Source organism: Oncorhynchus nerka, linkage group LG24 (genome assembly GCF_034236695.1).
Source record: "Oncorhynchus nerka isolate Pitt River linkage group LG24, Oner_Uvic_2.0, whole genome shotgun sequence".
NCBI lineage: Eukaryota > Metazoa > Chordata > Actinopteri > Salmoniformes > Salmonidae > Oncorhynchus > Oncorhynchus nerka.
In genome coordinates this window covers 35,433,591-35,447,840 of record NC_088419.1, presented here as the reverse complement: position 1 = coordinate 35,447,840, position 14,250 = coordinate 35,433,591, and the positions used below count along the sequence as shown (strand labels likewise).

General features: G+C 47.6%; 1 protein-coding gene across 2 annotated transcripts in view; it reads left to right on the top strand.

Moving 5' to 3' along the window:
- The window catches only part of LOC115107907 (alpha-(1,6)-fucosyltransferase-like), a 163,028-nt gene that overhangs the window by 134,299 nt on the left and 14,479 nt on the right, over positions 1-14,250 (top strand). For both annotated transcript variants that reach the window (XM_029631668.2, XM_029631669.2), the window contains 2 exons: positions 914-1,090; positions 8,230-8,380. In XM_029631668.2, the coding sequence (XP_029487528.1) occupies positions 914-1,090; positions 8,230-8,380 (328 nt within the window). The remainder of the gene's footprint in view (positions 1-913; positions 1,091-8,229; positions 8,381-14,250) is intronic.

Sequence of the window (14,250 nt, the reverse complement as noted above, 5' to 3'; positions counted from 1 at the left end):
GAGAAAGACAGACAGAGACCATGGAAGAGAGAAGCAGAGAATGGAGAGGCTCGTAGTCAAGAGTCCCACTTATAATCAAAAGTCTCTTCAGATCAGATAGGGAGAGATGGAAGGAGAGAGTGAGAGTGCATGGGAGTGAATATGAAGATATGAACAGAGAGAGAGAGAGTTAAATAGATGTAGAGAAACAAAGAGGTTCACTTTCAGCCTTACGTGCACCTGTGGAGAATCCCTCCCCCACTCTACTCCTCTCCATCCATCTCTCTCTTTTAATCTCTCGTTCCCTCTATTCTCTCTGATCCAGGAGTGTGTTAGGGTAAATAAAGGTGTTTGTTGCTTCAGTGAGCATCCCGAGGACTGGGCTGACTGATCTCAGGCCAGTTCTGGTAATTAGACACACTGTGTTTATTATCTCGTTCTTTCGATTTCTCATTCATTCGCTCTGTCGCTCTCTGTCTCTCTCTTGCTCTTTCTCTCTCTTGCTCTTTTCACTCTCCTCTCTTTCTCTCTCTCTCTTATTCCCTTTGTCTCTAACTTCTTTATTCTCTCCCTCCAAACCATAGATGCTGGCTTTGTTGTGTTATGAGCAATTAAACAAAGAAAGCACTCAGTTTCACAAACACTTGCAGCGCTGGTCTATTATTCGTCAGTTCGCTTCTATCTCCCATTCAAACCCCCTTCCTTTCTTACTTTAGTTTTCTGTCATTACTCCTACATTGTGCCACTGGGTATCTCTCTCTCTTTCTCTCTCTCTCTCTCTCTCGCTCTGATTATGGGCAAGACTGGCAAGGGCACAAAGATGCTGTCAAATGAAGTACAGTATGAAGTAGCTGATAGTGAACGTATTGACTGAAAGTATTGCTCTCTCTCTCTCGCTCCCTCCCTCCCTCCACCCCTGTCTCTGTCCCTGTAGGGTCCATGTTCGACGGACAGATAAGGTGGGGACGGAGGCTGCGTTCCACCCTATAGAGGAGTATATGGTGCACGTGGAGGAACAGTTCCAACACATGGCCAGACGCATCCACGTGGACAAGAAACGAGTCTACCTGGCAACAGATGACCCCTCACTACTGCAAGAGGCTAAGACGAAGTGAGTGACAACCAATATCCTTATAATGAAGTGTGTGTGTGTGTGTGTGTGGTGTGCCGCCTCAGCTCCTATAAAGAAACCAGCTCAGATGAGCAGTGAAATGAACTCACCACACAAAGAGCAAGCAGGCCCAACCAATAGGGACAGGGAGGGGGTGTAGCATTCGTGTTTGTATGTTAGAAACCATCAAGAATCAAGTCCGTTAGTCTCTATGGGCCAGATGACCGTTTGGTGAGGGCCACAGCATAGTCCTTTAGTCTCTATGGGCCAGATGACAGTTTGGTGAGGGCCACAGCATAGTCCTTTAGTCTCTATGGGCCAGATGACCGTTTGGTGAGGGCCAGAGCATAGTCCGTTAGTCTCTATGGGCCAGATGACCGTTTGGTGAGGGCCACAGCATAGTCCGTTAGTCTCTATGGGCCAGATGACAGGTTGGTGAGGGCCACAGCATAGTCCGTTAGTCTCTATGGGCCAGATGACCGTTTGGTGAGGGCCACAGCATAGTCCGTTAGTCTCTATGGGCCAGATGACCGTTTGGTGAGGGCCACAGCATAGTACGTTAGTCTCTATGGGCCAGATGACAGGTTGGTGAGGGCCACAGCATAGTCCGTTAGTCTCTATGGGCCAGATGACAGGTTGGTGAGGGCCACAGCATAGTACGTTAGTCTCTATGGGCCAGATGACCGTTTGGAGAGGGCCACAGCATGGTCCGTTAGTCTCTATGGGCCAGATGACAGGTTGGTGAGGGCCACAGCATAGTCCGTTAGTCTCTATGGGCCAGATGACCGTTTGGTGAGGGCCACAGCATAGTCCGTTAGTCTCTATGGGCCAGATGACAGGTTGGTGAGGGCCACAGCATAGTCCGTTAGTCTCTATGGGCCAGATGACCGTTTGGTGAGGGCCACAGCATGGTCCGTTAGTCTCTATGGGCCAGATGACAGGTTGGTGAGGGCCAGAGCATAGTCCGTTAGTCTCTATGGGCCAGATGACCATTAGGTGAGTGCCACAGCATGGTCTGTTAGTCTCTATGAGCCAGATGACAGGTTGGTGAGGGCCACAGCATAGTCCGTTAGTCTCTATGGGCCAGATGACAGGTTGGTGAGGGCCACAGCATAGTCCGTTAGTCTCTATGGGCCAGATGACCGTTTGGAGAGGGCCACAGCATAGTACGTTAGTCTCTATGGGCCAGATGACCGTTTGGAGAGGGCCACAGCATGGTCCGTTAGTCTCTATGGGCCAGATGACAGGTTGGTGAGGGCCACAGCATAGTCCGTTAGTCTCTATGGGCCAGATGACCGTTTGGTGAGGGCCACAGCATAGTCTGTTAGTCTCTATGGGCCAGATGACCGTTTGGGGAGGGCCACAGCATGGTCCGTTAGTCTCTATGGGCCAGATGACAGGTTGGTGAGGGCCACAGCATAGTCCGTTAGTCTCTATGGGCCAGATGACCGTTTGGTGAGGGCCACAGCATGGTCCGTTAGTCTCTATGGGCCAGATGACAGGTTGGTGAGGGCCACAGCATAGTCCGTTAGTCTCTATGGGCCAGATGACCGTTTGGTGAGGGCCACAGCATAGTCTGTTAGTCTCTATGGGCCAGATGACCGTTTGGGGAGGGCCACAGCATGGTCCGTTAGTCTCTATGGGTCAGATGACAGGTTGGTGAGGGCCACAGCATAGTCCGTTAGTCTCTATGGGCCAGATGACCGTTTGGTGAGGGCCACAGCATGGTCCGTTAGTCTCTATGGGCCAGATGACAGGTTGGTGAGGGCCAGAGCATAGTCCGTTAGTCTCTATGGGCCAGATGACCGTTTGGTGAGGGCCACAGCATAGTCCGTTAGTCTCTATGGGCCAGATGACCGTTAGGTGAGGGCCACAGCATAGTCCGTTAGACTCTATGGGCCAGATGACAGGTTGGTGAGGGCCACAGCATAGTCCGTTAGTCTCTATGGGCCAGATGACCGTTTGGTGAGGGCCACAGCATAGTCCGTTAGTCTCTATGGGCCAGATGACCGTTTGGAGAGGGCCACAGCATGGTCCGTTAGTCTCTATGGGCCAGATGACAGGTTGGTGAGGGCCACAGCATAGTCCGTTAGTCTCTATGGGCCAGATGACAGGTTGGTGAGGGCCACAGCATAGTCTGTTAGTCTCTATGGGCCAGATGACCGTTTGGAGAGGGCCACAGCATAGTACGTTAGTCTCTATGGGCCAGATGACCGTTTGGAGAGGGCCACAGCATGGTCCGTTAGTCTCTATGGGCCAGATGACAGGTTGGTGAGGGCCACAGCATAGTCCGTTAGTCTCTATGGGCCAGATGACCGTTTGGTGAGGGCCACAGCATAGTCTGTTAGTCTCTATGGGCCAGATGACCGTTTGGGGAGGGCCACAGCATGGTCCGTTAGTCTCTATGGGCCAGATGACAGGTTGGTGAGGGCCACAGCATAGTCCGTTAGTCTCTATGGGCCAGATGACCGTTTGGTGAGGGCCACAGCATGGTCCGTTAGTCTCTATGGGCCAGATGACAGGTTGGTGAGGGCCAGAGCATAGTCCGTTAGTCTCTATGGGCCAGATGACCGTTTGGTGAGGGCCACAGCATAATCCGTTAGTCTCTATGGGCCAGATGACCGCTAGGTGAGGGCCACAGCATAGTCCGTTAGACTCTATGGGCCAGATGACAGGTTGGTGAGGGCCACAGCATAGTCCGTTAGTCTCTATGGGCCAGATGACCGTTTGGAGAGGGCCACAGCATAGTACGTTAGTCTCTATGGGCCAGATGACCGTTTGGAGAGGGCCACAGCATGGTCCGTTAGTCTCTATGGGCCAGATGACAGGTTGGTGAGGGCCACAGCATAGTCCGTTAGTCTCTATGGGCCAGATGACCGTTTGGTGAGGGCCACAGCATAGTCTGTTAGTCTCTATGGGCCAGATGACCGTTTGGGGAGGGCCACAGCATGGTCCGTTAGTCTCTATGGGCCAGATGACAGGTTGGTGAGGGCCACAGCATAGTCCGTTAGTCTCTATGGGCCAGATGACCGTTTGGTGAGGGCCACAGCATGGTCCGTTAGTCTCTATGGGCCAGATGACAGGTTGGTGAGGGCCACAGCATAGTCCGTTAGTCTCTATGGGCCAGATGACCGTTTGGTGAGGGCCACAGCATAGTCTGTTAGTCTCTATGGGCCAGATGACCGTTTGGGGAGGGCCACAGCATGGTCCGTTAGTCTCTATGGGTCAGATGACAGGTTGGTGAGGGCCACAGCATAGTCCGTTAGTCTCTATGGGCCAGATGACCGTTTGGTGAGGGCCACAGCATGGTCCGTTAGTCTCTATGGGCCAGATGACAGGTTGGTGAGGGCCAGAGCATAGTCCGTTAGTCTCTATGGGCCAGATGACCGTTTGGTGAGGGCCACAGCATAGTCCGTTAGTCTCTATGGGCCAGATGACCGTTAGGTGAGGGCCACAGCATAGTCCGTTAGACTCTATGGGCCAGATGACAGGTTGGTGAGGGCCACAGCATAGTCCGTTAGTCTCTATGGGCCAGATGACCGTTTGGTGAGGGCCACAGCATAGTCCGTTAGTCTCTATGGGCCAGATGACCGTTTGGAGAGGGCCACAGCATGGTCCGTTAGTCTCTATGGGCCAGATGACAGGTTGGTGAGGGCCACAGCATAGTCCGTTAGTCTCTATGGGCCAGATGACAGGTTGGTGAGGGCCACAGCATAGTCTGTTAGTCTCTATGGGCCAGATGACCGTTTGGAGAGGGCCACAGCATAGTACGTTAGTCTCTATGGGCCAGATGACCGTTTGGAGAGGGCCACAGCATGGTCCGTTAGTCTCTATGGGCCAGATGACAGGTTGGTGAGGGCCACAGCATAGTCCGTTAGTCTCTATGGGCCAGATGACCGTTTGGTGAGGGCCACAGCATAGTCTGTTAGTCTCTATGGGCCAGATGACCGTTTGGGGAGGGCCACAGCATGGTCCGTTAGTCTCTATGGGCCAGATGACAGGTTGGTGAGGGCCACAGCATAGTCCGTTAGTCTCTATGGGCCAGATGACCGTTTGGTGAGGGCCACAGCATGGTCCGTTAGTCTCTATGGGCCAGATGACAGGTTGGTGAGGGCCAGAGCATAGTCCGTTAGTCTCTATGGGCCAGATGACCGTTTGGTGAGGGCCACAGCATAATCCGTTAGTCTCTATGGGCCAGATGACCGCTAGGTGAGGGCCACAGCATAGTCCGTTAGACTCTATGGGCCAGATGACAGGTTGGTGAGGGCCACAGCATAGTCCGTTAGTCTCTATGGGCCAGATGACCGTTTGGTGAGGGCCACAGCATAGTCCGTTAGTCTCTATGGGCCAGATGACCGTTTGGAGAGGGCCACAGCATGGTCCGTTAGTCTCTATGGGCCAGATGACAGGTTGGTGAGGGCCACAGCATAGTCCGTTAGTCTCTATGGGCCAGATGACCGTTTGGTGAGGGCCACAGCATAGTCCGTTAGTCTCTATGGGCCAGATGACAGGTTGGTGAGGGCCACAGCATAGTCCGTTAGTCTCTATGGGCCAGATGACCGTTTGGAGAGGGCCACAGCATAGTACGTTAGTCTCTATGGGCCAGATGACCGTTTGGAGAGGGCCACAGCATGGTCCGTTAGTCTCTATGGGCCAGATGACAGGTTGGTGAGGGCCACAGCATAGTCCGTTAGTCTCTATGGGCCAGATGACCGTTTGGTGAGGGCCACAGCATAGTCTGTTAGTCTCTATGGGCCAGATAACCGTTTGGTGAGGGCCACAGCATGGTCCGTTAGTCTCTATGGGCCAGATGACAGGTTGGTGAGGGCCACAGCATAGTCCGTTAGTCTCTATGGGCCAGATGACCGTTTGGTGAGGGCCACAGCATGGTCCGTTAGTCTCTATGGGCCAGATGACAGGTTGGTGAGGGCCAGAGCATAGTCCGTTAGTCTCTATGGGCCAGATGACCGTTTGGTGAGGGCCACAGCATAGTCCGTTAGTCTCTATGGGCCAGATGACCGTTAGGTGAGGGCCACAGCATAGTCCGTTAGACTCTATGGGCCAGATGACAGGTTGGTGAGGGCCACAGCATAGTCCGTTAGTCTCTATGGGCCAGATGACCGTTTGGTGAGGGCCACAGCATAGTCCGTTAGTCTCTATGGGCCAGATGACCGTTAGGTGAGGGCCACAGCATAGTCCGTTAGTCTCTATGGGCCAGATGACAGGTTGGTGAGGGCCACAGCATAGTCCGTTAGTCTCTATGGGCCAGATGACCATTAGGTGAGGGCCACAGCCCGGGGGAAGAAACTCTTAGGTGGGGGGAAGTTTTGGTCATGAGTGAAGTGGCAAGGAGGGGTAGACGGAAGGGTGTATTGTCCTGGTGATTGAGGGGCCTTTATGAGTCAAATCTGTAGTAAACTGGTTTAGTTTGTTGGGCAGTGAGGGGTCGTCTGGCGTCAGGGAGCTTTAGGTTTGAAGTTGGTAATGGTTTTCAGTCCTCTCCAGACAGACAGTCGTGGCTGGAGAACTGTTGCTCTAGCCTGTCTTTGTACTGCTGTTTGGCTGCCCTAATTCCTGAGTGTATATTTTTCTTGGCCTCTCTATAGAGGTCCCTGGTCTTGCTCGTGTGGTCTTCCTCTTTGGAAGAAAGGAGAGCCCTAAGCTCACCAGTGCTTATCGTTGCTGTGTGATAGAAAGGTATTTCATGGTATGCAATTCTCCTCACATACACTGATGTAGGATGTGTCTGTGTAGTCGTGTGTGTTGGCATTGTTGTCCTTGAATATGTTCCAATCCGTGGCGTCTAGGCAGTCCTTTAACTCCCCAATGGCCTCTTCAGTCCATTTCTGCACTGTATGTTTGACAGGTTTAGCAGTTTTTAGTTTCTGTCTGTATGCGGGGATGAGGTGTAGCATCACATGGTCTGAGTTGCCCAGAGGAGCGTGGGGGACAGTGTGGTATGCCCCTTTAATTGTGCCGTAAACGTTGTCCAGAATTTTTTATTGGCTTGTTGAACATTTCACCATTTGTTTGTAGCTGGGAAGTTCCTGTTGTAGGCCGGTGTGGTTAAAATCCCCCATGATGGTCAAAGTAGAATCCGGATATTTCCTTTCCACCTCTGTGATCTGATCAGCCTGCAGCTGTTGTGATGTGTGTGCACACAGGTGCTCGGCGTGATGTAGACTCTGGAGAGCATGCTTTAGACAGAATAGGGAAACACACACCATTTTTGAATTTACTGGACTGCTCCGGGATCAGCCCAGTTCAGCTGGAAGCCGGCTAGATCCACGGTGGTGTCGGGAATAGAGGCATTTAACCATAAAAAAAAGAAAGCAGAGGTGAGAGAGAAGTCCTTTTTTTCTCATCATCAGAAGTTGTAGCTCGTCGGATTTGTTGGCGAGTGAACGCACATTGGAGAGGGAGATGACGGACAAGGGGCATGGAGTCCTCACCTTCTGAAAGGCATGAGTCCCAGCTTCTCCTCCCCATGTGTCTCTGTCCCACAGTCCCATAACCTCGGTTTAAAGTCTGACTCAACATCGGGGTAGTCTTCAGTAGTATATCGTTGGATGATGACAGAATTTCAGGACAAATACCAACCGGTACTGTGTCCCTAATATTCATTAGCCGTTCTGGGTGAAATCCACATTTTGTTGCGATCCAAAAGGGAACAAGCAAACAAGCACACATCCGAGCAGTGACCAAAACAATGTGGCTGATCACTGGCCACAACTGTGTGTGTATGATTGGCCGTTTCCGAAATCTTTCTTGCCTACTACTTACTAAAACTGCATACTGTATACTAATTGTACTAGATAAAACATACTGTTTTATAAAAAATGTATTGCAGTAAGCAAAAACGATCAACCTTTTTGGTGATCAGTTGTTGTCCAACACACTTGGATCTGAAAAGATCAATCTCCTCCTCAATAGTATGCAGCGAATTCTACTAGATGAAAAGTCTACATGAGTATGACATCAAAGCATACTTCATTTTCAAAATTTCACATAAAACATCATGTTTTTGCATAGCCAAAATGCCTACTATTTAGAACGCAAGTTTGGGTATTCAGACACGGCCATTGTGTTTCTGTTTGTATGTAGAAGCCCATGTGGGTAATCGTATGTGTGTCCTACAGGTACACTGACTATGAGTTCATCAGTGATAACTCCATCTCGTGGTCAGCCGGCCTTCACAACCGCTACACCGAGAACTCTCTGAGAGGAGTCATCCTAGACATACACTTCCTGTCCCAGACCGACTTCCTGGTCTGCACCTTCTCCTCACAGGTAGGTGTACCACATCCCCCAGGGGTTCTCAAAAGTGGGGTGTCTGCGAAGGTACTACAGGGTGTCCTTGGCTAAAGCAACAAAAAAGAAATATATATATATATATATATATATATATATATATATATATATATATATACACACACACAGATATATATTATTTTTATGAATATTACTAACAGTAACAGATTAAACAAATTATGGCCAAGGGATCTGTGGAATATGTTTAGAGGGTGTAATGCAATACAATGTAATATTATTCATGTACAATTTATATTCTTAATCATGAGCAACATGGGCCTGGGAGGCTCCCAGGGATATTGGTATCCTCAGTACTCCGCCAATTATACATTTTTCAACTCAATACCTCAAAATTATGTTTTTTTTTTTACATAAATGCACTGTAATTTAAGCTTTAAAACTGCAATGTTTTCTCTCTGCCTCATGGTAGAATGAGTAAATTCGCAGGAAATTAGCTTGAAAACTGAATTAATTCTCTCCGATGCAATGAGGCGAGCCTTTAAAATGTTTCATCCCAGGGCCCGGGACTTGATTCTTACAGCCATGCACTGAAGTCATAGTAAAACTCCTTGTATGCTATTTGTATGATTATGAGGGGGTCCCTGATGAATTTACTTTCACAAAAGAGGTCCTCAGTCCCAAAAGGTTTGAGAACCCCTGCCATAGCCAACACAACACCCTTTAAGGGAATATAAGGTATATAATTCACTGATCTATACGGTTACAAACCTGAATAGCCTACTACTACTGTCATTGTCATGTTAAACAATGACCATAGGAGATGGCAAGACAACAAATAGATCTGGGACAAGGTAACTTTTTCATCTGAACAAATCTAAATAGTCAAATCCACATAATGTACAGTGCATTCGGAATGTATTCAGACCCCTTGGCTATTTTAACATTTTGTTACGTTACTGCCTTATTATAAAATTGATTAAATAGTTTTTATCCCTCATCAATCTACACACAAAACTTCATAATGACAAAGCAAATGCAGGTTTTAAGAAATATTAGCAAATTTAAAAAAAATACAAAACTGAAATATTACATTTACATACAGTAAGTATTCAGACCCTTTCCTCAGTACTTTGTTGAAGCACCTTTGGCAGTGATTACAGCCTTGAGTCTTCTTGGGTATGACGCTACAAGCTTGGCACACCTGTATTTGCACATTGGCTAACCGGGCTATCTGCATTGTGTCCCGCCACCCCATCTGTTACGCTACTGATACTCTCTGTTCATCATATATGCATAGGTACTTTAACCATATCTACATGTACTTACTACCTCAATCAGCCCGACTAACCGGTGCCTGTCTGTAGCCTCGCTACTGTTATAGCCTCGCTAATGTATATAGCCTCGATACTGTTATTTTTCATTGTCTTTTTACTGTTGTTTTTATTTCACCTAATACCTTTTTTGCACTGTTGGTTGGAGCCTGTAAGTAAGCATTTCACTGCAAGGTCTACACCTGTTGTATTCGGCGCATGTGACAAATAAACTTAGATTTTATTTGATTTGGAGAGTCTCTCCCATTCTTCCCTGCAGATCCTCTCAGGCTCTGTCAGGTTGGATGGGGAGCGTCACTGCACAGCTATTTTCAGGTCTGTCCAGGGATGTTCGATCGGGTTCAAGTCCGGGCTCTGGCTGGGCCACTCAAGGACATTCAGAAAATTGCGTTTACTTGTCATGGCTGTGTGCTTAGGGTCGTTATCCTGTTGGAAGGTGAACCTTCGCACCAATCTGAGGTCCTGAGCGCTCTGGAGCAGGTCTTCATCAAGGATCTCTCTGTACTTTTCTCCGTTCATCTTTCCCTCCATCCTGACTAGTCTCCTAGTCCCTGCCACTGAAAGACATCCCCACAGCGTGATGCTGCCACCACCATGCTTCACCGTAGGCATGGTGCCAGGTTTGCTCCAGACGTGACACTTGGCATTCAGGCCAAAGAGTTTAATTTTGGTTTCATCAGACCAGAGAATCTTGTTTCTCGTGGTCTGGGAGTCCTTTAGGTGCCTTTTGGCAAACTCCAAGCAGAGTTTGGCTGGGCGGCCAGCTCTAGGAAGAGTCTTGGTGGTTCCAAACTTCTTACATTTAAGAATGATGGAGGCTACTGTGTTCTAGGGGACATTCAATGCTGCAGAAATGTTTTGTTACCCTTCCCCAGATCTGTGCCTCGACACAATCCTGTCTCAGAGCTCTACGAACAATTAATTCGACCTCGTGGCCTTGTTTTTGCTCTGACAAGCATTGCCAACTGTGGTACCTTATATAGACAGTTGTGTGCCTTTCCAAATCATGTCTAATCAATTGAATTTACCACAGGTGGACTCCAATAAAGTTCTAGAAAACATCTCAAGGATGATCAATGGAAACAGGATGCTCCTGAGCTCAATTTCGAGTCTCATAGCAAAGGGTCCGAATACTTATGTATTTCTGTTTTTTTTTGCTTTAACACATTTGCAAACGTTTCTGAAAACCTGTTTTTGCATTGTCATTATGGGCGATTGTGTGTAGATAGATGAGGAATGTTTGATTTAACCCGTTTTAGAATAAGGCTGTAACGTCACAAAATGTGGAAAAAGACAAAGGGCCTGTAAATACTCTCTGAATGCACTGTAATCTAACATGCAAGCTGCCATGATTCTTCACGCTTCCTGGTCACATGTCCTGTTTCCTGTATCTATACCTTCTGTTTCCTATACAGTGCCTTCAGAAAGTATTCCATATTTGGTTGTGTCACAGCCTGAATTTAAAATGAATTAAATCAAACAAATTTAAACACACCTGTCTAGACTCAATACCCCACAATGACATAGTGAAACCATGTTAATTTTTTTCGGGGGGGGGGGGGCTAATTTATTGAAATTTAAATACAGAAATATCTAAATACATAAGTATTCACACCCCTGAGTCAATACTTTGTAGAAGGACCTTTGGCAGCAATTATAGCGGTGAGTCTTTCTGGGTAAGTCTCTAAGAGCTTTCCACACCTGGATTGTGCAATATTTTCCCATTATTATTCTCAAAATTCTTCAAGCCCTGTCAAATTGTATGTTGATCATTGCTAGACAATCATTTTCAGGTCTTGCCATAGATATTCAAGTAGATTTAAGGCAAAACGACGCAACTTGTTGTCCTGCTCCCAGTGTCTGAAAGAAAGCAGACTTTTCCTCTAGGATTTTGCCTGTGCTTAGCTCCAAGCTCCCCAGTCCTTAACTAGTACAAGCATAACCATAACATGATGCAGCTACCACTATACTTGGAAATATGGAGAGTGGTACTCCGTAATGTGTTGTATTGGTTCTACTAAGCTAAACTCAGCAAAAATTGAAACGTTCTCTCACTGTCAACTGTGTTTATTTTCAGCAAACTAACAAGATTCAACAACTGAGACATAAACTGAACAATTTCCACAGACATGTGACTAACATAAATGGAATAATGTGTCCCTGAACAAAGGGGGGTCAAAATCAAAAGTAACAGTCAGTATCTGGTGTGGCCACCAGCTGCATTAAGTCCTGCAGTGCATCTCCTCCTCATGGACTGCACCATATTTGCCAGTTCTTGCTGTGAGATGTTACCCCACTCTTCCACCAAGGCGCCGGCAAGTTCCCGGACATTACTGGGGGGGAATGGCCCTAGCCCTCACCCTCCGATCCAAAAGGTCCCAGACGTGCTCAATGGGATTGAGATCTGGGCAGTATGGCAGAACACTGACATTCCTGTCTTGCAGGAAATAACGCACAGAATGAGCAGTATGGGTGGTGGCATTGTCATGCTGGAGGGTCATGTCAGGATGAGCCTGCAGGAAGGGTACCACATGAGGGAGGAGGATGTCTTCCCTGTAACGCACAGCATTGAGATTGACTGCGACTCGTCAGTGAAGGACACCTTTTGCCAGTCCTGTCTGGTCCAGCGACCGTGGGTTTGTGCCCATAGGCAACGTTGTTGCCGGTGATGTCTGGTGAGGACCTGCCCTACAGCAGTCCTACAAGCCCTCAGTCCAGCCTCTGTCAGCCTATTGCGGACAGTCTGAGCACTGATGGAGGGATTATGCATTCCTGGTGTAACTTGGGCAGTTGTTGTTGCCATCCTGTACCTGTCCTGCTGGTGTGATGTTCAGATATACCGATCCTGTGCAGGTGTTGTTACACCTGGTCTGCCACTACGAGGACGATCAGCTGTCCGTCCTGTCTCCCTGTAGCGCTGTCTTAGGTGTCTCATAGTACGGACATTGCAATTTATTGCCCTGGCCACATCTGCAATCCTCATGCCTCCTTGCAGCATGCCTAAGGCATGTTCATGCAGATGAGCAGGGACCCTGGGCATCTTTCTTTTGGTGTTTTTCAGTAGAATGGCCTCTTTAGTGTCTTAAGCTTTCATAACTGTGACCTTAATTGCCTACCGTCTGTAAGCTGTTAGTGTCTTAAAGAACGTTCTACAGGTGCATGTTCATTAATTGTTTATGGTTCTTTGAACAAGCATGGGAAACAGTATATAAACCCTTTACAATGAAGATCGGTGAAGTTATTTGCATTTTTACGAATTATCTTTGAAATACAGGGTCCTGAAAAAGGTATGTTTCTGTTTTTTTGCGTTTTAAGTTTATATGGAATTGTTTTAAGAAGGTCATACACTTGATCATTTTGCTATTTGATTTAGAATGATTATTTCTTTGACATGTATTTAACCCCTTATTTTTGTCACTAAACAGTCTCCATATATACTTCCATTCATTGTTTTTCAACCGGTAACAGGGGACCTTCAGACGAATCTTGTGAGCCCTGTGGGCGTCCTTGATCAAAACAACCAACACGTATGTGTTCATTATAGTCTCACCTTTTCACAGAAGGGTCAAATTAGTGTTCGGACGCTACAGACAGAAGTTGGCAAATCGGCTGTATCGATTTCCGACAAGTCCCAAGACACTTGTGGGGGTCATAGAGCAAAACGGAGGACACTATTGTGTTCGTGAGAGTCTCATCTTTCCATAGGGTTTGTAGGCCAAACCATTCGGACGCTACAGACGATTTTTTGGAGAAGACCGAACTTCCTCTCCGTCAACTGAGTTAAGGAGGATGCATGTGTCTTTGTAGTTACTGGGTGTAGGTGGCCTTCTTTGCGAGGCATTGGAAAAACACTGTTTGTTTTGGGTTGAATTTGTGTTTGAAATTCACTGCTCGACTGAGGGACCATGAAAATCATTTTATGTGTGTGGTAAAGAGATGAGGTAGTCATCCATGAATCATGTTAAACACTATTATTGCATACAGAGTGAGTCCATGCAACTTCTTATGTGACTTGTTAAGCAAATGTTTACTCCTGAACTTCTTTAGGCTTGCCATAGCAAAGGGGTTGAATACGTATTGACTCAAGACATTACAACTTTTCATTTTCCCACTTTGACATGATGGGGTATTGTGTGTAGGCTGGGGCCGATAGAGATGGTTGCCTCGCTTCAAGTCCTGAGGAAACTATGCAGTAGTTTGTCTTTCATGTATTATTTCTTACATTGTTAGCCCAGAAAATCTTAAATGTTATTACATACAGCCGGGAAGAACTTTTGGATATAAGAGCGGGTCAATACGACTTCCCCGAAGCGGATCCTTTGTTCGGATCTCCACCCTGGACATTGGATCTAATCCCAAGAGGCCGACCCAAAACAACGTCGTCGTTGCAAGGGAGACAGACGGAGCAGCCTCCTGGTCAGACTTAGAAGGCGAGCAACCATCCAGCGCTTCCGAGGTTCTTACTCGCCAATGTCCAGTGTCTAGACAACCAGGTGGACAAAAATTAGTTGCCTTCCAGAGAGACATCAGAGATTGTAACATGCTCTGTTTCACGGA